Consider the following 25275-nt stretch of genomic DNA (forward strand, 5'->3'; position numbering starts at 1 on the left):
CAGTGAGCCACACGGGTTCCTTGTTCTTTTTCCTCTTGGATCCTTTGTCGATATGCGGTATATACAGATTGTGTGCCTCGGTGACCGTGTCCTTAAAAAGGGACCATGCTTGCTCTAGCGTCTTTACAGTGTTCATCCTTTTCTTAATCTTCTTCCTCACCATGAGTTTCATCCCTTCGTAATTCCCTTTTTGGAAGTTCAGCGCCGTGGCTGTTCTGGATCGATGTTTCGCCCTTGTGTCCAGGTCGAAGCGGATCATATTGTGATTACTGGTTCCCAGCATCCCCTCTACTTCTACACCTTGCGCTGGTCCTCGTAGTCCATTTAGAATCAAGTCCAGAATTGCATTTCTTCTCATATTTTCCTTGACGAGTAGTTCCAGGAAACAATCGCCCTGGAAGCACCCAGGAACTTGGTCTCCCTACCACAGCCGGAGGTGCCTAGGTTCCAGTCTATTCCCGGATAATTGAAGTCACCCATGATAACTGTGTTGCCTCCCTTGCAGTTGTGTTTAATCTCATCTGTCATTTCTCCATCAATTTCTTCTGACTGCCCTGGGGGTCGGTAGTAGATGCCGATCTTCATTTCCGTTCCATTTGTTCCCGTAATTTTGACCCATAGAGATTCTGACTTATTCTTTGTGTTCTCTCTGCTAGACTCGATTCCCTCTTTGACGTATAGGGCAATGCCCCCACCCTTTTGTCCCACTCTGTCTCTGTGGTATAGCTTGTATCCCGGTAGCACAGTGTCCCAGACGTTTTCCTCATTCCACCATGTTTCCGTGATGCCGATGATGTCAAGGCTATCTTTTTGTGCCATTGCTTCTAAATCACTGTTTAGACCTAGAATTACTAGCATAAAATCTGTTTTACTCTGAGATCTTGCCAGGTACTTGCGATCTAGGTTGGCCACTGTTGAAAACTGGATACTGGGCTTGATGGACCTTTAGTCTGTCCCAGAAATGCAAGTCTTATGTTCTTAATCTGAAAAAATATCCTAGCAATATACATGCAGAAATCATAAGATTCAAACAGCAAAAACCCTCCCTAGGAATAGGCAACACTACAAATATCACATGGGCCCTAGAATACCAACACACCTACTACTGAACAATCAGAACATAGCATAATAATTTTTTTTAATACTCTACTATAGCCTTTAAATTTGATGAGGATTACATAACAAGAGCTGGTCAGACCCAGGATTCAGAATAAGCAACAATCCATACAGCAGCTAATAGGCAAATACCTCCTCCCTCCCACCCAACTTTTTATCAAGCTGTACTGTTGAGCAGCACAAGCTAAATGCTAAGCTGCCCATTCTGTTCTTATGTCAGAAATGAGGAGGGAGGGTTAAATTTGTAGTAGCTCAAGCCTGATCAGTTAGAAATTTACAAAATAAATAAATGTTAATTTGTTGCCTATATTCTCTATAAGCCATTATTATAGACTGCCTGTATTGGCCCTGCAGGTTTCTATCTGCTGCAACCAGCCAGTGAAGAAACAGGAGGTAACATTAAAAAAAATTTCATGATTTTCTCCCTCCCTTCTTCCCCTATTTGTCTTATATCAAGTGCCGAGATTTAATGATTTTTCTGCTGACCAAGACTTAGAAGGAAAATCTTGCCCACTCCTGTATGAATCTGGGTCAGCAGTAAAGGTGAGAGAAAAGAGAGTCAGTCATCCCATCCAACCCCAGGATTTCTAACTGAGCAGTGGTCTGATGGAGGCAGCATGCTTACTCTGGTGACAAGATGACTTGGTGCAGACTGGGGCATGGTAAGGTAGAATATTCCTGCAGCAAAGGTTGCGCCCAGGCATTGAGCCATCATATAGGCCAAACAGTGCAACAAGTCCAGCTTGCGAGTACAGAGGAAGGCCACAGTGACTGCTGGGTTCACCTGTGCACCGCTGATGTCACCAAAACAGTGTACTAGGCCCACGGCGGACAGTCCTGCTGCTAGTGCTGTCTGCAAGGCTGGCGGGGCCGTGTTCTCTATACTGGGTGCTGAGGACCCTAAGATCACCAAGACAAGCATCAGGGTGCCCAGGGCCTCTACCAGCACACAGCGCCAGAACCTCCGACTCTGTAGATCCTGCAAAAAAAACAATAACCAGGAGATATGTCAGAACCAGGCAAGCACATCAAATGATTGTCATGATTATCACAGGAGTGTGACAGGACTTGTCTCCCAGTGGGTGGCTTGTGAGTCAGGTCTGATTTTGGAACTTACATCCCATAATTAACAGTAGTAGAAGTATTGTACTGAGATATTTATAGGTTTGCTTCTTCCATTGTACATCATCAGAACAATCCCAGAATGCATCAGAAAGAGTGAAACAGTAAAAACACGATCCATGATTGGCTAAAGGCTGTCTTCATAACCTGGGTCCCATTACATCTATTTAATTGATGTAATACTCATACTTATGACATTCCATTCCTATAAGCAATACTGTGCATGGGGAAGGCTAGTGTAAATTAATGAACAAGACTTGTGCAAAAATAAAAATACACTGCTCCTCTTTTTAATATCAAGCTCATGTTATACTACAGTGATGCTGTTCCAGGAGACCAACCCTCTAAGTTGTATGTTTAAGAGATGTGGTAAAGTAGGATCACCATTCAATCTTTCCTTTCTCTAGAACAGAAAAATGAAGGAGGAAAGGATGGGAGCACCCAACATAACAGAAACTCACAAGCAGGCTACAGGCACACTTGACAATTGGAACTAAACACTATGACCCTGATTCTATAAAGTCCACCTAAAACTAGGAACCAATATCGGTACCAATTCTATAAAACTTAGGCAAAGCTCAGTGTCCTAACACTCTATAACAGGGTTGCCCAAGTCCGGTCCTCGAGATCTACTGGCAGGCCAGGTTTTCAGGATATCCACAATGAATATGCATGAGAGAGATTTGCCTGCACTGCCTTCTTGGTATGCAAATCTCTCTCATGCACATTCATTGTGGATATCCTGAAAACCTGGCCTGCCAGTAGATCTCGAGGACCGGACTTGGGCAGCCCTGCTCTATAAGATCAATCCAACAATTAAAATATTGGGAGTTCTAATGCAGTGGTTCCCAACCCTGTCCTGGAGGAACACCAGGCCAATTGGGTTTTCAGGCTAGCCCTAATGAATATGCATGAAGCAAATTTGCATGCCTATCACTTCCATCATATGCAAATCTCTCTCATGCATATTCATTAGGGCTAGCCTGAAAACCCAATTGGCCTGGTGTTCCTCCAGGACAGGGTTGGGAATCACTGTTCTAATGGATCAACATTTGACCATGAAAAGGCAAGTAGATGCTATGGTGTAGAAAGGTTATTACACATTGTGGAAGCTGTGTACCATAAAATCATATTTTGAGTTTCTGGCCTTTAAACTTTTAGTTCATTCGTTACTTCTAAGTGTTTGACTATTGTAACAGTGTCTATTTGACATGTACCAAGAAAGAGATGGCTAGGTTTAGACTGATTCAAAATACAGGGGTCAAATTAATTTATGGTCTAAAGCAGGGGTAGGGAACTCCGGTCCTCGAGAGTTGTATTCCAGTCGGGTTTTCAGGATTTCCCCAATGAATATGCATGAGATCTATTTGCTGGCACTGCTTTCAATGCATTTTCATTGGGGAAATCCTGAAAACCCGACTGGAATACGGCTCTCGAGGACCGGAGTTCCCTACCCCTGGTCTAAAGAAATATGATCATGTGACTCCTTTCTACCGTGAGTTGCATTGGCTTCCAGTGGAGGCGCGTGTTTTGTTTAAGCTGGGTTGTCTTTATTACAAAGTTGCATATGGTATTGCTCCAAACTATATGACTGATAGATTTCTCATAGTATTCCATAAACATAAGAGAGAATCATATGCATTTTAGAACTCAATTGAAAACTCATCTTTTTTCAAAATATTTAGTGAATTAATTTAAATCATAGGCACCAATATTGGAGCCTAATGGCACCTAACTTGAAAACACGCCCATGATCCACCCCTAACCACGACCACTGTTAGTGTAGCTTTGGGCTAGGCGCCTACTTTTTATAGAATCAACTTTTGGAGTTAGGCACCTAACTTTCAATTAAGTCCAATTAAAGCTGAAATTAAGCCTACTGATCAATTAAGTTAGGCACCGATATCGGTGCCTAACTTTAAGTGGACTTTATGGAATCAGGGCCTATTATCCCAATATATAAAATCTGGAGTTTGAATTTTAAAAAAGTTGACCAGAGGATAAAAATCATCCAGAAATATTATTCAGTGCCTTTATTTGCAGAAGTGATGGTACTAAATATACATACACAGTGTAACTACCTGCTCTGCATGATAGTAACATAGTAGATGACGGCAGATAAAGACCCGAATAGTCCATCCAGTCTGCCCAACTTGATTCAATTTAAATTTTTTACATTTTTTTCTTCTTAGCTATTTCTGGGCAAGAATCCAAAGCTTTACCCTGTACTGTGCTTGGGGTCCAACTGCCGAAATCTCTGTTAAGACTTACTCCAGCCCATCTACACCCTCCCAGCCATTGAAGCCCTCCCCAGCCCATCCTCCACCAAACGGCCATATACAGACCGTGCAAGTCTGCCTAGTACTGGCCTTAGTTCAATATTTAATGTTATTTTCTGATTCTAAATCCTCTGTGTTCATCCCACACTTTTTTGAACTCAGTCACAGTTTTACTCTCCACCGCCTCTCTCGGGAGCGCATTCCAGGCATCCACCACCCTCTCCGTAAAGTAGAATTTCCTAACATTGCCCCTGAATCTACCACCCTTCAACCTCAAATTATGTCCTCTGGTTTTACCATTTTCCTTTCTCTGGAAAAGATTTTGTTCTATGTTAATACCCTTCAAGTATTTGAACGTCTGAATCATATCTCCCCTGTCTCTCCTTTCCTCTAGGGCACAGGTGTCGAAGTCGGTCCTCGAGGGCCGCAATCCAGTCGGGTTTTCAGAATTTCCCCAATGAATATGCATTGAAAGCAGTGCATGCACATAGATCTTATGCATATTCATTGGGGAAATCTTGAAAATCCGACTGGATTGCGGCCCTCGAGGATCGACTTTAACACCCCTGCTCTAGGGTATACAGATTCAGGGCTTCCAGTCTCTCCTCATACGTCTTCTGGCACAAGCCTCCTATCATTTTCGTCGCCCTCAAGATTGCTGCACTGCCCTGAGAGTGAATGTGATATATACAGTAGAGTTAAAGACACAGTAGGGTGATGGGTGTTACTTAAGGGAGAAATTATTAACATGGGCTACTGTTAACATTTGTTATATTACTGTTCACCCCAATTATTAATAACCAGGTCTCATTGCATGAAAATGGGACCTGTTCAAAATAGTACGAGTTAGTGATAAAGCAATACATCTTAACAGTAGCCCATGTTAATAACACCACCCCTTACAGGATAATCCTCTTGAGCACGAAGATAATTACAATACCTGAATTTTAAGTTGCCTTGGACTTAGATTTGGAAACAGAACTAATTGCATCTAAAATGAAATTCCAGATACTGCAATTAAATAGACTTGGTTCCTACTTTAGCAGTATAAACAAGATATAGACAGAGGAATTATAAAATCTTTTATTTCGGGGTGTAGTAATCAACGTGAACTACCGTTGAGCTGCGTTAATTTATCACTAATTAGCTATTTTAGCCCAGGTCCTATTTTATGCAATGAGTCCTAGTTACTAATAACTGAGATTAATAGTAAAATAACATATCTAAATGGTAGCTCGTGTTTATACTTTCCCCCTTAATTGTAGCAATACATAAAGAAGGGACAGCTATTGGAAAGAGAGACAATTGTCACTTAGATGTGTTAGTTATATGGATGATAACTTATAATGAAGAAAGAATTTCATGCATTCAGAGATTAAACGACACTGGGAGATTCACATATGAAAGTCATAGTGGGATGCAAAATAAATGAAAGGAAATGGAAAAACTAGATAAGCCTTCCATTTGTTGTCTTAACATTCAGCTGCCAGAGCCAGGGGCAGAAGAGGATACTGTCCCAAAAGTAAATCCAGGAGGAAAGAGCTCTAAGGTGACCAAAACCATCAGCTGCAAAATAGGGTGGATCATCGGGACCATGTCCTGACCAATTGTTTTCCCCAAGTGGCAGCAACTAGGGAGACTGAGAGAAGGGTAGAAAGGAATTGGGACTTGTATATCGCCTTTTTTTGTAGTTTTACAACCACACTCAAAGTGATTTACATACTGGTACTTCGCATTTTCCCTATCGGTCCCAGTGGGCTCACAATCTATCTAAAGTACCTGGGGCAGTAGAAGATTAAGTGACTTGCCCAGGGTCAGAGGAAGCAGCGTGGGGTTTGAACCCACACCCTCAGGGTGCTAAGGCTGTAGCTCTACTATGCCACACTTCAAAACAATTAAGTTTTCTGCTGACTAAAACTGCACCCTCCCAAAGTTCCTTAGCCTCTGGTATCTCAACAGGGCATAGTAAAGAGGAAACAAAGAAAGAGAAATGGCTATCATCACTTACCTCCTTTAAGGTCATTCTGTCTCAGCTTGGCTTAGCAGCAGCTCCGGATCTGAGAGGAAGAAGCGAGAATGAAGATGCTCTTAGGTTTCAATTGGAAGTACTTGACAGGAGGATACCCCCCCCCCACCCCTCCCCTCCCCTTTGGAGCAAGGCACCACCTAAAAATGATCAGCACCCCTTGATTCAGTATAGGAGCTGCATCACCCATGCCATTCCATTTTCTCCACCTCCCACCCTAACACAAGCCTTCTGTAGATGAAAGGTCTGTCTTCTGCTGAGATAGAAAGAGAAAAGTGCTGGGCAGAGTGCCAAACAGCCAGCTCACACCTTTACGTCGATGGGGGTCTATGTTCCTTACCATTTGCACACTCAGTTAAAGAACTACGTAAGGCAATACATACACAAACTCTTCTTATAGCAAATGCCTTCTGATCATAGAGAAACAAGGGTTCATTTAACATGAGGGCATTGTATTGTAAGCTCTAGGGGGAAAGATCAGCTACCCCTCATTCATTGGCTTTTCTAGTGTTCTTGTATGGGTTTAGATTAGAGGAGAGTTGATTTACTCTAAATTAGGTCATCATCTCTCTATTAGCAAAGGGGCCAGGACGGAGGGTAGCCAGTTTCTATTGATGTTCCCCTCTCCCATAAGGTTTATTAATTGTATTAGCTTTTCCTCGTGTGTTTCTTTTTGTTTACTGTATATGTGGTTTTTTTTTAATGTTATGTTCTCATTTAGTTTAATCTCAGCTACCTAAATGTCTGTGGATCTACGGCCCAGAAATAACAAAGAAAAAAAGACATTTGAATTTAATCATGAAATTGTAATGCACGCAATGCATGTGATTACAGGGCAGACTGGATGAGCCATTCAGGTCTTTATCTGCCGTCATTTACTATGTTAATGAAAGGCTTAATCAAGCCTGAATAAACATAATCCTCTCTCTCTGTAGCACTGCGTACAATGATGGCTCTCTATGAACTATAACAGATTGATTTATTTATTCAATTTTCTATACCAGTTTCCCCAGAGAGCTCAGAATGGTTTACATTAATTTATTCAGGTACTCAAGCATTTTTTTCTTGTCTGTCCCAGTGGGCTATCAAATGTATCTGGGGCAATGGGGGGGATTAAATGAATAAACCTGTCTCCAGTTCTATGTAAAACATCCTCCAAAAGTTTACTCTTATCACTGGGGCACATCCCAGCCTTACTCCATCTCCTCCTAGCCTTTACCTCAGTTGGGTCACGCAGAGCAGATACGGGGCGTAATGTCTGAGATAGGGGGGGGGGTGACAAACACAAATGTCTTGGTGGACTACACAGTTATGTAGCCTCCACAAAAAAAAATATTTATATATATAGAAAATCTACCTAATAAGCATATGCAATTGCCAAGACAAAAGCAGTGCCTGAATCTGCCTGTTGCCAAGAGACGCACCTTTCACCATCATCTCACTCATCTGTTTTGCAGAGCAGCTCTCCTCTGCCATTGTCTACTACGGTCAGAAAAGGATAAAAGAAACTGCTCCACCCCCAACACCCCATCCCCACACACATGCACATTCATAGCCATATAACAAGAATTTCCACACGGAATTGTATCTGCATGTGTCCATCGACCCTCCCCCCACCCCCAAACTTCTTTCCTCTTGTCCTCTTGACACATCCTGCAAATCTGATATGCATAGGATACCAAACAACAAAGATCTTAGGGATGCATGTGCATGCATGGTGATTTTATAAGCCTTTTCCCATTTGTAACGCAGATTGTTAATAGAGCTGTTCAGAAGGAAGCTCCCCTTGTCATAGAAACCAGCTTTTCAAAATCACTGGGGATCCTACATTCAACATCAATTACTCCCTTCTGGACATAGAGAAGGAGCTTGTGCAGTATTGGAGGTGCTGAACAACCCACTGCTTCTAAAGAGCTATCAATGACAAGAGCCAGTTCTGGTTGTAGCCCCTCAGTATATGCAGTATTCTATCTGCTGTCTGTCAAAGTATTCAAAGGCATGGTCACATTATCCATAGGCACTTGAAATTTCACTTTCATAAGATATACTGAGTTAAACCAGGATTGGCTCAGTCTGGCCCATTCACATAAAGCTATGCAGTCATCCTATCTACTGCATTCTAGGGGGACATGTGTGTGTTTGTCTGTCTGTCTTTCATCTGCATGGTGCTTCAGGGTTGAATGAAAGCTGCTCAGCCACGACTCATATTCCAGGAGAGCTGCTATGCTCACATTGCCCCTCTCCTAGAGTCACTTCATTGGCTTTCCACCCGTTTTTTGAATACAATTCTAACTCCTCTTACTGACCTACAAATGCACTCACTCAGCTGCCCCTCCCTATCTCTCTTCACTTATCTCTCCCTATGATCCCCCTGGTAAGTCCCTCCTTTCTGTGCCCTTCTTTTCAGCTGCCAACTCCAGACTCCATCCCTTCTGCCTTGCTGCACCATATGCTTGGAGCAAGCTGCCTGAATCCCTACGGCAGACTCCATCGGTTCATAGACAAAACCGCGGAAGACAAAAGTGCGCCAAAGACTGAGGCGTGCGCCAAAGAAAATGACAATTTTTAGGGGCTCAGATGGGGGTTTTTGTTGGGGAGCCCCCTCTTTACTTAATACAGATTGCGGCAGCGTTGTGGGTGGTTTGGGGGGTTGTAACCCCCCCTCATTATACAGTAAACTTAACTTTTTCCCTGTTTTTAGGGGAAAAGTGAAGTTTTCAGTAAAATGTGGGGGGTTAAAACCCCCCCACAACACGGTGCAATCTGTATAAAGTAAAGTGGGGGGTCCCCTAAAAAGTTATTTTCTTCGGCGCGCGCCTTTGTCTTCTGCGGTTTTGACCTGACACCGTACATTTTGCCATTTATAGATGGTCCCTGCTTGGAAGAGCTTATAATCTAACTTGGACAGACAGACATGACATATAGGGTTGGGGATGCAGAACCCAAGGTGAGGAGTTAGGAGTCGAATGCACTCTCAAAGAAGTGGGCTTTTAACTAGGCCTTGAACACTGCCAGAGATGGAATCGGTGTCAGGTCAAAACCGCGGAAGACAAAAGCGCGCGCCGACAACTGAGTGCAGCGCAGAGGTGGACGCCGAAGAAAATAACTGTTTTTAGGGGCTCCGACAGGAGTGTGTGGGGGGGAACCCCCCCACTTTACTTTATACAGATTGCGCCATGTTGTGGGGGGTTTGAGGGGTTGTAACCCCCCCCCATTTTACTGAAAACTTCACTTTTTCCCTAAAAACAGGGAAAAAGTTAAGTTTACAGTATAATGAGGGGGGTTACAACCCCCCAAACCACCCACACCAACGCGATCTGTATTAAATAAAGTGGGGGGCTCCCCAACAAAACCCCCCATCGGAGCCCCTAAAAACTGTCATTTTCTTCAGCGCGCGCCTCCATCTTGCGCTCAGTTGTCGGCACGCACCTTTGTCTTCCACGGTTTTGTCTATGAACCAAAATGTACAGTGCTGCGTATGCCTTTCCATATAATTTGAATATAGAATCTCTTCATTCAAATTTAAACATCAAATTAAACATCAATGTGGTGGGTCACCAAGAAAGCGTTCATATCAATACATCAAGAGAATTGTAGCAACGGGAATTCAGATTTTGACCTCAGAGTTTAAAGTACTCATCTGGTCTGTCATTCGTCATTAATCCCTGCTGATATTCTCATATTTTCAACATTTTATATACTTTTTGTAATCTTTTTATTTTCCTTATTATTTTCAATAGTATAATGTTTAGATCACTTAGCTTCTTTTGCGAATATGCATTCTGTGATCTACTGGTTCACCAGTGCTGTCCCAGCATTAGAGTAAATGTTCCCCCATGTCAACGCGTTTCGCTTAACTTTATCAAGGCTGGGGAGTCATAGTTTTAACTTTCATACTAACACGCCGGTAATAACCAAAAAGACGCGTTGGCATGGGGGAACATTTACTCTAATGCTGGGACAGCACTGGTGAACCAGTAGATCACAGAATGCATATTCGCAAAAGAAGCTAAGTGATCTAAACATTATACTATTGAAAATAATAAGGAAAATAAAAAGATTACAAAAAGTATATAAAATGTTGAAAATATGAGAATATCAGCAGGGATTAATGACGAATGACAGACCAGATGAGTACTTTAAACTCTGAGGTCAAAATCTGAATTCCCGTTGCTACAATTCTCTTGATGTATTGATATGAACGCTTTCTTGGTGACCCACCATATTGATGTTTAATTTGGCGTATGCCTTTCAGCACTATATAAGTGATAAGTAGTAGTAGTATGTCATGTTATGTGGAGACTCATGTAAAGAACACGATCAAAAGGTCCTGAACATCATCCATTCACTGCCCCTAATCCACTGCTGCATACTCGTACACTTATTGCTCCAATCAAACAACTATGGGACCTTGGAAGGGTAATCACCATTTCTCATGTTGTCCAAATGTGTTTAAAAGCTATGTTCCCAAACATTTCCAAAAATAAATCATTGTGGAATTTTGTTAGTCCCTAACATTTCATCCAACATTCGTCCCTCTGATCCTTGTGGCCTCACAGTCCTGGATGTATTCATACCTTCTTCTTCCTTGTCAGTACAAGGGTGTTAAGCTAGAGAGGAGAAAATGCTGTCATTTTGAAGGATGAAGTTCTGATTTGCTGTGTAGAAAGAAATGCTTATAAGCAGGGGTTAGTTTGATGGTATTCATTTGCAGCTGTTACCCCTGATGCAGCCTGTGGGCGAAACATGGCCACATCAGGTAATTGGTTCATTAAATCGCATAACTGGATATCATCCCCCGGATTCTATAAATTTCTGCATGCAAAATTGAACCAAATCCTGAGATGTGCATGCAACTAAATTGGCCAACAAGGCAATTGCTCGTGTGCTCAGCTTACAGGGAACATAGCCTATGATGTGTCCTGGTTTTGAGCATTCTTAAGAGGACTCACCTGTGAGAATGCCTATTGGTTGCTTGTTCCTTTTGGTGACAATGAGGCCTTTTCTCCACTTTATTGTAATGTAGTGTCCTATTGTCAGGGTTTGTTTGAAGTCGTTTTTTAATAATCAGATTTTTTTTCCATTTATTCTCCTAGTATATTATTGTGATTGTGCAACTTGGAGTACCATTTATAGAACGCTGCGCAGATTTTTTTTTTTTTTAGCGTCATGTATTGAATCCAGTCCCAAATTTTTACAGATTAAATTTGTTTCACCCTCCCTATAAGTAAATGTATGTGCTGATGTTTCTTTGAGTTAATGTAACTGCCAGGATTTTTTTTTGCTTTAACTGCAGCTGCATTTGCCCCCTCCCCCACCCCTATCACCGAAGCTGCCACCTTGGGCAACCACCTAATTTGTCTAATGGTTGAACCAGCCCTGCTTGTTGCTTGTCCCTCTCCACTTTCTATACTAATCCTCCATCCTCAAAAATATTTGAAAGGACAAAAGAGGTAGAGAAGCTTCGCAGGTACCACTGCACTGAACGTCGGCAGCTCTCAGAAGCTGCACCTGGCATAATGCAGTCATTTGAAAGTAAAATGCAGGGATGCGGACGCCAGCTGTTTGAACAACCCCAGCTTCATGAGAGGTTGCCACAGTAACTCATTTCAAACCTCTTCTGGTTTATTAAAAAAAAAAAAAAAAAGGAAAAAAGAAAGTGAGTGTGTGTGGGGAGGGGGAGAAAACCTGATTCATATTTGATTACAAGAAGACAGTTGGATGTATATGGAGGACAAAGTGGGGACAAAAAAAAAAGTGTACCCCTGCCAATAGTAGGTTGCTGTACAGCAGTGGTCTCAAACTCACGGCCCAGGTGCGGCCCACCAGGTACTATTTTCAGGCCCTCAGTATGTTTATCATGATCACAAAAGTAAAATAAAACATTTCTTGATCATATGTCTCTTTAGCTATAAATTACAATATTATTATTAAGATTTAGCCAAAAGGAAAGATTTATAAACTATAAAGAGTTTTACCTCATGAAAAATTGTCATTTCTTTAATAATCAACTACTAAATAGAGAGATAATTTACTCAGTAATCTGTGACACTAATAACTATATATTCTTATAATCACAGCTATTGTTCAAATAGAATTATTCTTCATTGACTTTGATTTTTAAACGTCCGCTTGGTCTGTTCAAGCCTCAAGTGAGCCGTCACCAGTGTTCCTCCCTGAAGAAGTAGCGAAATCCGGGTCGGAGGGACGGGACTCCAAACAGACAATGAAATAATGAGCAATACTACATTTTAGATAAGCACTTTTATATTTTCCATTTTTATTTTCAGTTTTGATCACATATTTAGTTGTTAAGTTTAATGTCACCAATGAGAAGCAACATCATAGACAGCTCCCCGAGATATAACAACAATAATTATTAGACATATCAAGCAGAAAAGTATAGGGAGGGCCGGGGACTTGTGAAGGCAATGATGGTCCCCTTGAAAACCTCATTGTAGTGACATCACTATTGTATGGGTTTCTTGGTCTGAGCACTTCACAAATAATTTATATAATAATCAATAAGAGTTTAAAAATCAAAGTCAATGAAGAATAATTCTATTTGAACAATAGCTGTGATTATAAGAATATATATATATATATATATATATATATATATATATATATACACATTTCTTTAATAAGACATTAACTATTTTTTCAGCCCTCCAAATACCTACAAATTCAAACATGGCCCTGCAAAGGGTTTGAGTTTGAGAGCACTGATCTACACCACTCACTAGGCCATACTTTCACCCACAACATTTTTCTCTGATCATCCAGATAATGGTTCTGCCTCAACTGGATTATTGCAACTCCACTTACTCGGGCATCAACACCACTCTAATCCACAGACTGGAACTCATCCAGAACACAGCCGTAAAACCAATCTTCAACCTAAAGAAATATGACTCGATCTCAGCATTCATCAAACAATTACACTGGCTTCCCATACCATCGCGGATAAATTTCAAAATGTCTTGTATCCTACACAGCACACTCCATGGAAACTCAGCTGCCCCCCTTATCCAACTATTTCACCTTCAGTAGAATCCTTAACAAAATTCAACTAAACATGCCATCCATAAAAAACCTCCACTATAGACAAATTTTCAACTCCATGCTGACATATCTGGGAGTGAAAATTTGGAACAACCTCCCTGAAGCAATCAGGACGGAAACCAGCTATTATTTGGCAAGAAACTGAAAACTATTTTTGACAACTGATACTTTTGCCTATTTCTTCTCCCGCTTTAGGACCTCTCCTGTCATTTCCCCTGTCCCTTTCCTGCCCTCTCTCTCCTCCTCCTCCCCCTCCTTTTCTCTGTAAGTCGCCTTGAGCCTGATTAGGTTAGTGCAACATCCAAATGGAAGATTAGGTTAGATATTATCAAGGTAAGGACATACACTTCTCCCTCCTTATTTGCGGTTTCTGCACTCGCGGTTTCACATAAAGCACAGTTACTTACCGTAACAGGTGTTATCCAGGGACAGCAGGCAGATATTCCCACACATGGGTGACGTCACCGACGGAGCCCCGCAGCGGACAGCCTCGAAAGCAAACTTGCTTGAAGATCTCGAGCTTTCGAGTGCTGCATCGCGCATGCGCGCATGCCTTCCCGCCCGAACTAGGGGGCGCATCTCCTGTGAGGATCCTCAGTTCAGATACCAAGCTAAGAAGCCAACCAGGGGAGGTGGGAGGGTTGTGGGAATATCTGCCTGCTGTCCCTGGATAACACCTGTTACGGTAAGTAACTGTGCTTTATCCCAGGACAAGCAGGCAGCATATTCCCACACATGGGTGACCTCCAAGCTAAGTAAAAAGGGGGGAGGGAAGTTGGCAATTTACGAAAAAAGATTTTGCAAAACAGATTGGCCAAAATGGCCATCCCTCCTGGATAAAGTATCCAGACAGTAATGAGAGGTGAAAGTATGAACCGAGGACCAAGTGGCAGCCTTGCAAATTTCCTCAATAGGAGTTGATCTGAGGAAAGCGACAGAAGCCGCCATAGCTCTAACTTTGTGGCCCGTCACTCGACCCTGTAGAGGAAGACCAGCCTGAGCATAGCAGAAAGAAATGCAAGCAGCCATCCAGTTGGAGATGGTACGCTTCGAGACGGGATGACCTAATCTATTTGGGTCAAAAGAAATGAAAAGTTGAGGAGAAGTTCTGTGAGGTTGAGTACGTTGAAGATAAAATGCCAACGCACGTTTACAGTCCAAAGTATGCAGTGACACCTCACCAGGGTGAGAATGCGGCTTAGGAAAAAATACCGGTAGCACAATAGATTGATTGATATGAAAATCAGACACTACTTTAGGTAAGAATTTGGGATGTGTACGGAGAACCACCTTATCATGGTGAAAAACTGTGAAAGGCGGGTCCGATACCAAAGCTTGCAACTCACTAACTCGACGAGCTGAAGTGAGGGCAATCAAGAAAACAGCTTTCCAAGTAAGATATTTAAAATGAGCCAAGTCAATAGGTTCAAAAGGAGGTTTCATCAGTTGAGCCAGAACAACATTAAGATCCCATACAACAGGAGGCGGTTTGACAGGTGGATGGAGATTAAAAAGGCCCTTCATAAAACGAGAAACCAGAGGGTGTGCCGAGAGCGGTTTCCCATCCAAAGGCTGATGAAAAGCAGCAATTGCACTAAGATGAACTCTAATAGATGTGGATTGAAGGCCTGACTGAGATAAATGAAGCAAATAATCCAGAACGGAAGCCAAAGGGGAAGATTTTGGCTGAAGACTATGAGTGGAACACCAAGTCGAGAATCTGGTCCACTTTTGACCATAACATTGACGAGTGGACGGTTTTCTGGAAGCCAGAAATACATCCTGAACAGACTGAGAAAATTTAGCAGAATCTGTCAAGTAGAAAAGGAACCATGCTGTCAAGTGAAGAGACTGCAGGTTGGGATGAAGTAAAGACCCCTGACTCTGAGTGAGCAGAGAAGGAAAAACTGGCAGAAGAAGAGGTTCCTTGATGCTGAGTTGAAGAAGAAGAGAGAACCAAGGTTGTCGGGGCCACCGAGGCGCTATAAGAATCATCGTGGCATGGTCCGACTTCAGCTTGACAAGGGTTTTGAGAATCAGAGGGAAAGGAGGAAAGGCGTAGAGGAACTGACCCCTCCAATCCAGAAGAAAAGCATCCGCCTCGAGACGAAGAGGCGAGAAAATGCGGGAACAAAACAGAGGTAGTTTGAAGTTGCTGGGTGATGCAAAGAGATCCACCCGAGGAGTCCCCCATCGAGCGAATACTTGACGAAGTGTGGGGGAGTTGAGCGTCCATTCGTGAGGCTGAAGCAGACGACTCAATTTGTCTGCAAGGCAATTCTGAAGGCCCTGAATATAAACAGCGCGAAGAAGGATGTTGTGAGAAATCGCCCAATGTCACAACCTCAGAGCTTCCTGACAAAGGGAGTGGGAACCCGTCCGGCCCTGTTTGTTGACATACATCGCTACTTGATTGTCCGTCTGAACAAGGACTACTTGGTCGTGAAGGAGGTGAAGAAAAGCTTTGAGAGCAAGAAATATCGCTCTGAGTTCCAACAGATTGATGTGACATTGACGATCTGTGGCGGTCCATAACCCTTGCGTACGGAGACCATCTATGTGGGCTCCCCATGCGTACTCGGACGAATCTGTTGTGAGAACTTTCTGATGAGGAAGGTGGTGAAACTGCAAACCTCTGGAAAGATTGGAAGAGAGCATCCACCAGCGGAGAGACTTCTTCAATGAAGGTGTCACCGCTATATGACGAGAAGGCGGATCCAGGGCTTGTTGCCACTGGGATGCCAGTGTCCACTGAGGAATGCGAAGGTGGAGTCTTGCAAAGGGAGTCACATGCACTGTAGATGCCATATGTCCGAGAAGGACCATCATTTGTCGAGCCGTGAGAGTCGACAGGGAAGTTACTTGATGACAAAGGTGTAAGAGAGTGTCCTGACGATTGAGGGGGAGGAAAACTCTCATGCGAACCGAATCCAACACGGCGCCAATAAATTGGATCGATTGAGTTGGAACCAACTGAGATTTGGGAAAGTTGATATGGAACCCCAGACTTTGAAGAAAAGAGATAGTCTGAAGGATCGCTTGAGTAACCCCTGGAAGAGGAGCTTTGATAAGCCAATTGTCGAGGTAAGGAAAAACTTGAAGGCCCCGAGCATGAAGGGCCGTGGCTACCACGACTAGACACTTGGTGAAGACCCGGGGAGAGGTTGCCAAGCCAAACGGAAGTAACCTGTATTGAAGATGAAGGTTCCCCACCTTGAACCGGAGATATTTGCGAAAATTCGGATGGATAGGAATGTGAGTATAAGCCTCTTTGAGGTCCAGTGAGCACATCCAATCTCCCTGATCCATGAGGGAGTACAAAACCGGAAGAGAGAGCATGAGAAATTTCTCTTTGACTAGAAATTTGTTGAGAGCTCGGAGATCCAGAATGGGTTGCAAATCCCCCGTCTTCTTTGGAACTAGGAAGTATCTGGAGTAAAACCCCAGATTGTGTTCGGAAGGAGGAATCTCCTCCACCGCTCGAAGGCGAAGAAGCGCCTGAGCCTCCTGAAGAAGAAGGGGGAGTTGCGAGGAACTGGAAAGACACTCTCCTGGAGGGTGATCTGGAGGCACCTGAAGTAGGCGCAGAGAGTATCCCTTGCGGATGACCGTGAGGACCCAAAGGTCCGATGTAATGGTTTCCCAGACAGATGTAAAAAGGGAAAGGCGACCTCCGATGGGTAGGGAGGAGTTTGGATGCAAGGAGGTTGGAATGCTCACCACTGGACCGTCAAAAAGACGGAGCTGTTTTGGTTGGAGCAGGTGCCTGGGACTTCTGAGGACGTTGTTGCTGGGGCTGTCTAGGTGGAGGCCTAGAGAAAGCCGGCGTGGACTTCATCGGGTAGCGACGAGCTGGAGGTTTGTAAGCTCTAGTCGCAGAAGGTTTTGGTTTTGGACGAAGAAGAGAGGCGAAGGAGCGTTCATGCTCAGAGAGCCTTTTAGTAGCCGCCTCAATCGAGTCATCAAAAAGCTCAGAACCTAGGCACGGCAGGTTCGCTAAACGATCCTGTAAGTTGGGATCCATGTCCACTATTCTGAGCCATGCAAGACGTCGCATGGCCACTGCAAATGCCGAGACCCTGGAAGAAAGCTCAAAAGCATCATAAGATGTCTGCAACATGAAGAGACGCAATTGAGAGAGAGACTGAATAATGTGTTTATATTCAGAAAGGCGTTCTCTGGGCCAGTCTGAGCAAAAGGATGACAACTGCTTCAAAAAATAATTAAAATATGAAGTAAAGACATAGTTGTAATTCAAAATTCGATTTGTCATCATCGAATTTTGATAAAGTCTGTGCCCAAACTTGTCCATAGTGCGCCCTTCGCGCCCCGGTGGGACTGTTGCAGACACCTTAGAAGGATGAGCCTTCTTTAGGGACGATTCCACCACTAGAGACTGATGAGAAAGTTGTGATTTCTCGAAACCTTTGCAGGGAACAGTGCGATACCGAGACTCCAACTTCGATGGGATCGCTGTCACAGAATAAGGAGTCTCCATATTCCGCAGGAAAGTCTGCTTCAGCACCGGTGTCATGGGCAGACGCAAAGTCTCCTTAGGAGGATGGGAAAGCTCCATATCCGCCAAATATTCAGGCGTGTACTTAGAATCGGAATGCAAGTCGATGTTAAGCGCCTGCCCCATGTCGAAAACAAATTTCGCAAACGAAGAAGACTTCGAAGTCGAGGCTTCCTCTGGGGAGGCAGAACGAGAATGAGGCGCCACTGAAAACGATGGAGAAGCCTCGCGTGAATATTGAGAGACGGGCTCCGATTCGAGGTGCAAAGTGATAGAGGATGCTCCACTGCCAGTCAGAGGAGGAGTGGCTGAATGCTTCAGCTTAAGACTCCGAGATGGAGAGGTGTGCGGAGTGCGAGGTTTAGCCAGAGGAGATAGATCCCGAGATAAACGCCTCGAAGGCGGAGTCCTCGACCTCGAATGCCTCGATGAAACCGAAGAGGCAACGGTACTGTGAGAGCGAGGCACAATCTTCGAAGTGAGATCCGAAGGCCTCGAGCTCTTCGAGGGAGTGAGCTTCGAAGACCGAGACTGATGCTTCGATCGAGGCAACGATAGTTTAGAAGCCCGTTCAGGAGAGGAATCCGACGAGGAAACCTTAGATCGAGACCTGTGACGAGGAGACCGTCGACGAGGCGCAGACTGCTGCTCAGGCTGGAGTTGTGAAGACAGAGTCGAGGCCGGGACCAACTCGAGAAGACGGAGTCGAACCTGGAGCCCCAGGTTGCGTGGACGCAGACTCCGTCAGCTTCTTAGGGATGGTACCTGAAAAGGAAGCAGGAGACTTACCCCCCAATCCAGGCTTCGAGGACACCGCCGAGGCCTTCGAGGCCGAGGACCCGAAGGTCTTCGAGGCCGAGGCCTGTCGAGGAGGCGAGGTTGAGGTCTTAGCACTCGAGGATTGTCCCGAAGTCGAGGGCTTAACAGATGCCTCGACCGAGGCCACAGCTTTTTCAGGCTCCATTCGAGGAAAAAGTTCTAAGAACCTGTCGTAGCAGCGCTTGAAGGCACGAGGTTGAAGAGTGAGGCAGCGAAGACAATCTTCCGGGTGTTGAGTCGACCCGAGACAGATCATACACCGACTATGGGGATCAGTGATGGAGATAGTCCTGCCGCACTGATAACACCTTTTAAACCCGGTAACAGGCCGAGACATAGATAGGACAAAGTCCGTGTCGAGAACGAGAGGCCTAGGCCTCAATCTCCTAACCCGACGACAAATAAAACACAAAAGGAATTGTATTATTATTATTTTTTTTTTTAAAAAGAAAAGAACGAGAACACAGCGACCGAAAACAACAAAGAGTACTCAGCCACGGTGAAGAGAAGGCACAACGCTACGGGAACCAAGTCGACAAGTCTTCTCAGCTCCGCGGAAAACGTTGAACTGAGGATCCTCACAGGAGATGCGCCCCCTAGTTCGGGCGGGAAGGCACGCGCGCATGCGCGAAGCAGCACTCAAAAGCTCGAGATCTTCAAGCAAGCTTGCTTTCGAGGCTGTCCACTGCGGGGCTTCGTCGGTGACGTCACCCATGTGTGGGAATATGCTGCCTGCTTGTCCTGGGATAATTGTGATTTTTCGTCAGGTGACTCCGCCCCCAAAAATTACATCATGATTAATGCTCCTTTCCTTTTGCTGTAATGTAAAAAAAGTTAAACTTTTAACAATATTCACTCAGCTTCGTCACCTTCTCCTGCGGTAGTTGTACAGGACGATGAGGATGAAGACACTGCCTAATTACTGTACAGTACTGTATAGGTATTCCAGTATTGCACTTTAAGTTTTGAACATTTCTTTTTTTCCTTGTTGGGAAAGCAGTACTGTACTGTATTGAACTTTTTCTGTTTACCCTGAGATTTACAGTACTTGTATTCAATAAATATTGTTACAGTATTCAATAAATACAGTTAATATATACAGTACTGTATCGTTATTCCACTAACATAGTATTTAGTTGTACTGTAGTCCCTTCCATAAACCGCGAATATGAATTTTATATGTTATTCACGGTTTTATTAACAAAACCGCTATTTTTTTTTTACAAAAAAACGCGATTAACAAATACAATTCATATTCGCGGTTTTTCCATATTCGCGGCTATAGCTGGAATGTATCCCCCGCGAATACGGAGGGAGAAATGTAATCTCTTTTTCCAGTGCAATAGGCAAGTCATCTGTCATCAAGTTGTCCAATCCTTTGCCAAAGAGCATTTGACCCTTAAATGGGAGTCTGCTCTAACTAGGTTTAGACAATGAATCTCCCTCCCACTGCCCGATCCAGCATTTCTGAAGGTGGAGATTGTTTTAGTTGAGACTTTACTCATAACTCTGAGCATATCATAGATAATGTCAGCCACATAATCCACCCCTGCCAGAATGACAGGGGGGCAAACCACCTGTCATTCTGGCAGGGGTGGATTATGTGGCTGACCAGGCAGAGATAGGGACAAATTAATTCCCCGTGTCATTCTCTACTTCTACAATCCAACTTCTGAGTTGGGGTACACAACCCATCTGTAAGGAATCATATGCTGTTTGCACAGGAACATTAGTTAAATGATAAAGAAGTCCTTTATGTTGAAAGTACAGTACTTGATAGCTGAGATACCATCAACCACTGCATACTTCAGTCCTTTCAGCTATTTTGTATTATTTAAAACTATCTGTAGCATAAACATTTTGTTCAGCAAACTTTCTGCTTTAGAGAGGGGCTGAGGGGAGGCGGAGGAATCAGTGTGAGCTTACCCAGACGACACTTCCAATTACTAGGTCAGCAGAAATCTTTTTAAGGAGCGATAAAAATGGCTACGGACCTTTATGTGAAGAAAATCAATAAAAACAAAAGAAAAAGGAAGCCGATATGGTTCTCCAACCTAGTGGCTGAGAAAATAAAGGCGAAAGAGTTGGCGTTCATGAAATATAAAAAAACCCAAGAAGAGGAGAGCAGAAAGGACTACAGGGTGAAACTGAAAGAAGCCAAGAGAGAGATACGTTTGGCGAAGGCACAGGCGGAAGAACAAATGGCTAAAAATGTAAAAAAGGGAGATAAAAATTTTTTCAGATATATTAGTGAAAGGAGGAAGATAAAAAATGGAATTGCTAGGCTAAAAGATGCTGGGAACAAATATGTGGAGAGTGATGAGGAGAAAGCAAATGTGCTAAACAAATACTTCTGTTCTGTGTTCACAGAAGAAAATCCTGGAGAAGGACCGAGATTGTCCGGCAAAGTTACACGAGAAAATGGAGTAGATTCTGCGCCGTTCACGGAGGAGGGTGTTTATGAGCAACTTGAAAAACTGAAGGTGGACAAAGCGATGGGACCAGACGGGATCCATCCCAGGATACTAAGGGAACTCAGAGAGGTTCTGGCGAGTCCTATTAAAGACTTGTTCAACAAATCTCTGGAGACGGGAGTGATTCCTGGGGATTGGAGGAGAGCGGATGTGGTCCCTATTCATAAAAGTGGTCACAGGGATGAAGCAGGAAACTACAGGCCGGTGAGCCTCACTTCAGTTGTTGGAAAAATAATGGAAGTGTTGCTGAAAGAAAGGATAGTGTATTTCCTTGAATCTAATGGGTTACAGGATCCGAGGCAACATGGCTTTACAAAAGGTAAATCGTGCCAAACGAACCTGATTGAATTTTTTGATTGGGTGACCAGAGAGCTGGATCGAGGACATATGCTAGATGTAATTTATTTGGATTTCAGCAAAGCCTTTGATACAGTTCCTCATAGGAGGCTGTTGAACAAACTTGAAGGGCTAAAGTTAGGACCCAAAGTGGTGAACTGGGTCAAAAACTGGCTGTCGGACAGACGCCAGAGGGTGGTGGTTAATGGAAGTCGCTCGAAGGAAGGAAAGGTGACTAGTGGAGTCCCTCAGGGTTCGGTGCTGGGGCCAATCCTGTTCAATATGTATGTAAGTGACATTGCTGAAGGGTTAGAAGGAAAAGTGTGCCTTTTTGCAGATGATACCAAGATTTGTAACAGAGTAGACACCGAAGAGGGAGTGGAAAATATGAAAAAGGATCTGCAAAAGTTAGAGGAATGGTCTAATGCCTGGCAACTAAAATTCAATGCAAAGAAATGCAGAGTAATGCATTTGGGGATTAATAATAGGAAGGAACCGTATATGCTGGGAGGAGAGAAGCTGATATGCACGGACGGGGAGAGGGACCTCGGGGTGATAGTGTCCGAAGATCTAAAGGCGAAAAAACAGTGTGACAAGGCAGTGGCTGCTGCCAGAAGGATTCTGGGCTGTATAAAGAGAGGCGTAGTCAGTAGAAGAAAGAAGGTGTTGATGCCCCTGTACAGGTCATTGGTGAGGCCCCACTTGGAGTATTGTGTTCAGTTTTGGAGACCGTATCTGGCGAAAGACGTAAGAAGACTTGAGGCGGTCCAGAGGAGGGCGACGAAAATGATAGGAGGCTTGCACCAGAAGACATATGAGGAGAGACTGGAAGCCCTGAATATGTATACCCTAGAGGAAAGGAGAGACAGGGGAGATATGATTCAGACGTTCAAATACTTAAAGGGTATTAACGTAGAACAAAATCTTTTCCAGAGAAAGGAAAATGGTAAAACCAGAGGACATAATTTGAGGTTGAAGGGTGGTAGATTCAGGGGCAATGTTAGGAAATTCTACTTTACGGAGAGGGTGGTGGATGCCTGGAATGCGCTCCCGGGAGAGGTGGTGGAGAGTAAAACTGTGACTGAGTTCAAAGAAGCGTGGGATGAACACAGAAGATTTAGAATCAGAAAATAATATTAAAGATTGAACTAGGCCAGTTACTGGGCAGACTTGTACGGTCTGTGTCTGTGTATGGCCGTTTGGAGGAGGATGGGCAGGGGAGGGCTTCAATGGCTGGGAGGGTGTAGATGGGCTGGAGTAAGTCTTAACAGAGATTTCGGCAGTTGGAACCCAAGCACAGTACCGGGTAAAGCTTTGGATTCTCGCCCAGAAATAGCTAAGAAGAAAAAAAAAAAAAAAAAAAATTTTTTAAATTGAATCAGGTTGGGCAGACTGGATGGACCATTCGGGTCTTTATCTGCCGTCATCTACTATGTTACTATGTTACTATGTAACCTTGTGAGTCCCCTCCTCTGCCCCCCCCCCTCCACATTTTGCATATGCCAGAGTTAGATCTAAATCTTTTAGTACAGTGAGAAACAGGCTTATAAGCTCAAAAGCTTGTTTTTGTTTAATTTTGTTTTCCTCTAGAGCAGTGTTCTTTAACCGCAGGTCCACAGAATAATTATTTTATTTCTGCCGGTCCATAGGTGTCAAAAGGTTGAAAACCACTGTTCTAGAGTATGAGAATCACATGGTTTCCAATTCCAGCATTCACGCTTTTGTATATACCATTGCCATTCCTAAGTTTTTAGAACATAGGAATAGTCATACTGCATCAGACTGTAGGGTCATGAAATGGTTAACTGTTGTTTGAAATACTGCTCTGGCCTACATAGCTGGAAACAGTGTACAATCTATTTGACATCATCAGCTTGAAATGTATGTCCTTACCTTACCACATTGTAAGCTAAATAGATAAGAGTTTGAGCCATGATGTACCCTGCCCTCCTGAACATGTAACATTTAGAACTGCAAGGCTTAGATAAGCAGAGAAATGAAATAGCTTCCTATAGGACTATAAGTTGTACCCCTGAACCTATCATAAGTGCTGGCTTAGGACCAATAACAATTGTAGAAAAGTTATAGAAGTAACAAATGAAAATTGTAGTTTTTTCATATATTAGTTTGCATATGCTTAGTGAAAAGGGAATAAAAGTCCGTGCATTTCCTGTTTCTAACACTCTTGTAAGCAGGCTGTTCACTGCACAAGAGTCCGGCATGCTGTAAATAAACCTCTTGTACCTTCTTCACGCCTCTGTCTTTGTGTGTCCAAGTGACCTTTCAAGACCAATGGCCCATCTAGCCCAGTATCCTACCTTCCAGCAGTGGTCAAAGCCGAGTCACAAGTACCGGCAGAAACCCAAATAGTAGCAACATTCCATGCTACCGATCCAGGACAAGCAGTGGCTTCCCCCATGTCTGTCTCAGTTGCAGACTATGAACTTGTTCCTCCTCTTTTAAACCTTGCTACACTAGAAACTGTTATCTCATCCTCTGTTAACCATTCCAGAACTTAACTGTTGGTTGAGTGAAAAAAATACAAAATTTCACAGTTCTCCTATTCTGTATGAGTAAGGTGACCATACGTCCCGTTTTGAACGGAACCATCCCGTTTTTGGATCCCCTGTCCCGTTGTCCCTATACACAGCTTCGGGACGCCAAAATGTCCCGTTTTCAGGGACAGCGTCCCAAAGCTGTGCGCGGGGACAACAGGACAGACGATCGCTTCCCCTCCCTCCCTGCCACGCTAAAGCTAGCCTCCCACCAGTGCCCGATTCAACCCTCCCTCCCCTGGTCCGCCACTGCTGCTGCTTACCAGCCTCCCTCCAGCGCCAATTCAAACCACCCCCTCTGGTCCGCCGCCGCTGCTGCTTGCCGCCCAGAAGCCTTCTTCCCGACGTCAATTCTGATATTGGAGAGGAAATTCAAGGCCAGCCAGGCAGCGATTGGCCGGCCCGGAACTTCCTCTCCGACGTCAGAATTGACGTTTGTGTGTGTGTGTGTGTGGGGGGGGGGTGCGGAGAGAAGACTTGTAGGCCTGGCATGTGTGCAGTGCAGTCACTGAACACGCCTTGATGTTGCTGAGTTAGGGAAGCAGGGTGCTTGGGGGCAGGGGAAGCAGGCTGGCTTGGCTTGTTGGGAGCAGGGGAAGCAGGCTGGCTTGGCTTGTTGGGAGCAGGGGAAGCAGGCTGGCTTGTCGGGGGGGCAGGGAAAGCAGGGTGGCTTGGCTTGTCAGGGAGCAGGGGAAGCAGGTTGCGTGGGGGAAGCAGGGTGGCTTAGCTAGGGTGCATCAGGGAAGCAGGCAGGCTTGGCTAGGGTGCGTTGGGGGGGGCAGGGGAAGCAGGATGGCTTGGCTATGGTGTGTTGGGGAAGCAGGCTGGCTTTGCTTGGGGGGCAGGGGAAGCAGGGTGGCTTGGCTTGTCGGGGGGCAGGGGAAGCAGGGTGGCTTGGCTTGTGGGGGTAGGGGAAGCAGGGTGGCTTGGCTTGTCGGGGACAGGGGAAGCAGGGTGTCTTGGCTTG

At 44.3% G+C, this 25275-nt stretch overlaps 1 protein-coding gene across 3 annotated transcripts in view; it reads right to left on the minus strand.

Annotated features, from left to right (window-relative positions):
- The window catches only part of MIP (major intrinsic protein of lens fiber), a 52528-nt gene extending 28147 nt beyond the window's left edge, over positions 1-24381 (minus strand). The window contains exons 1-3 of one of the 3 annotated variants that reach the window (XM_033938704.1): positions 24072-24381; positions 6526-6574; positions 1742-2095 (exon numbers count right to left, since the gene is read on the minus strand). In XM_033938704.1, the coding sequence (XP_033794595.1) occupies positions 1742-2095; positions 6526-6540 (369 nt within the window). In that variant the 5' untranslated portion in view covers positions 6541-6574; positions 24072-24381. Of the gene's footprint in view, positions 1-1741; positions 2096-6525; positions 6575-11495; positions 11666-24071 lie in introns of those variants that run through there. The other 2 variants (XM_033938705.1, XM_033938703.1) reach the window with 2 other exon arrangements.
- Between the last annotated feature and the right edge of the window lie 894 nt (positions 24382-25275).

Source organism: Geotrypetes seraphini, chromosome 3 (genome assembly GCF_902459505.1).
Source record: "Geotrypetes seraphini chromosome 3, aGeoSer1.1, whole genome shotgun sequence".
Taxonomy (NCBI): domain Eukaryota; kingdom Metazoa; phylum Chordata; class Amphibia; order Gymnophiona; family Dermophiidae; genus Geotrypetes; species Geotrypetes seraphini.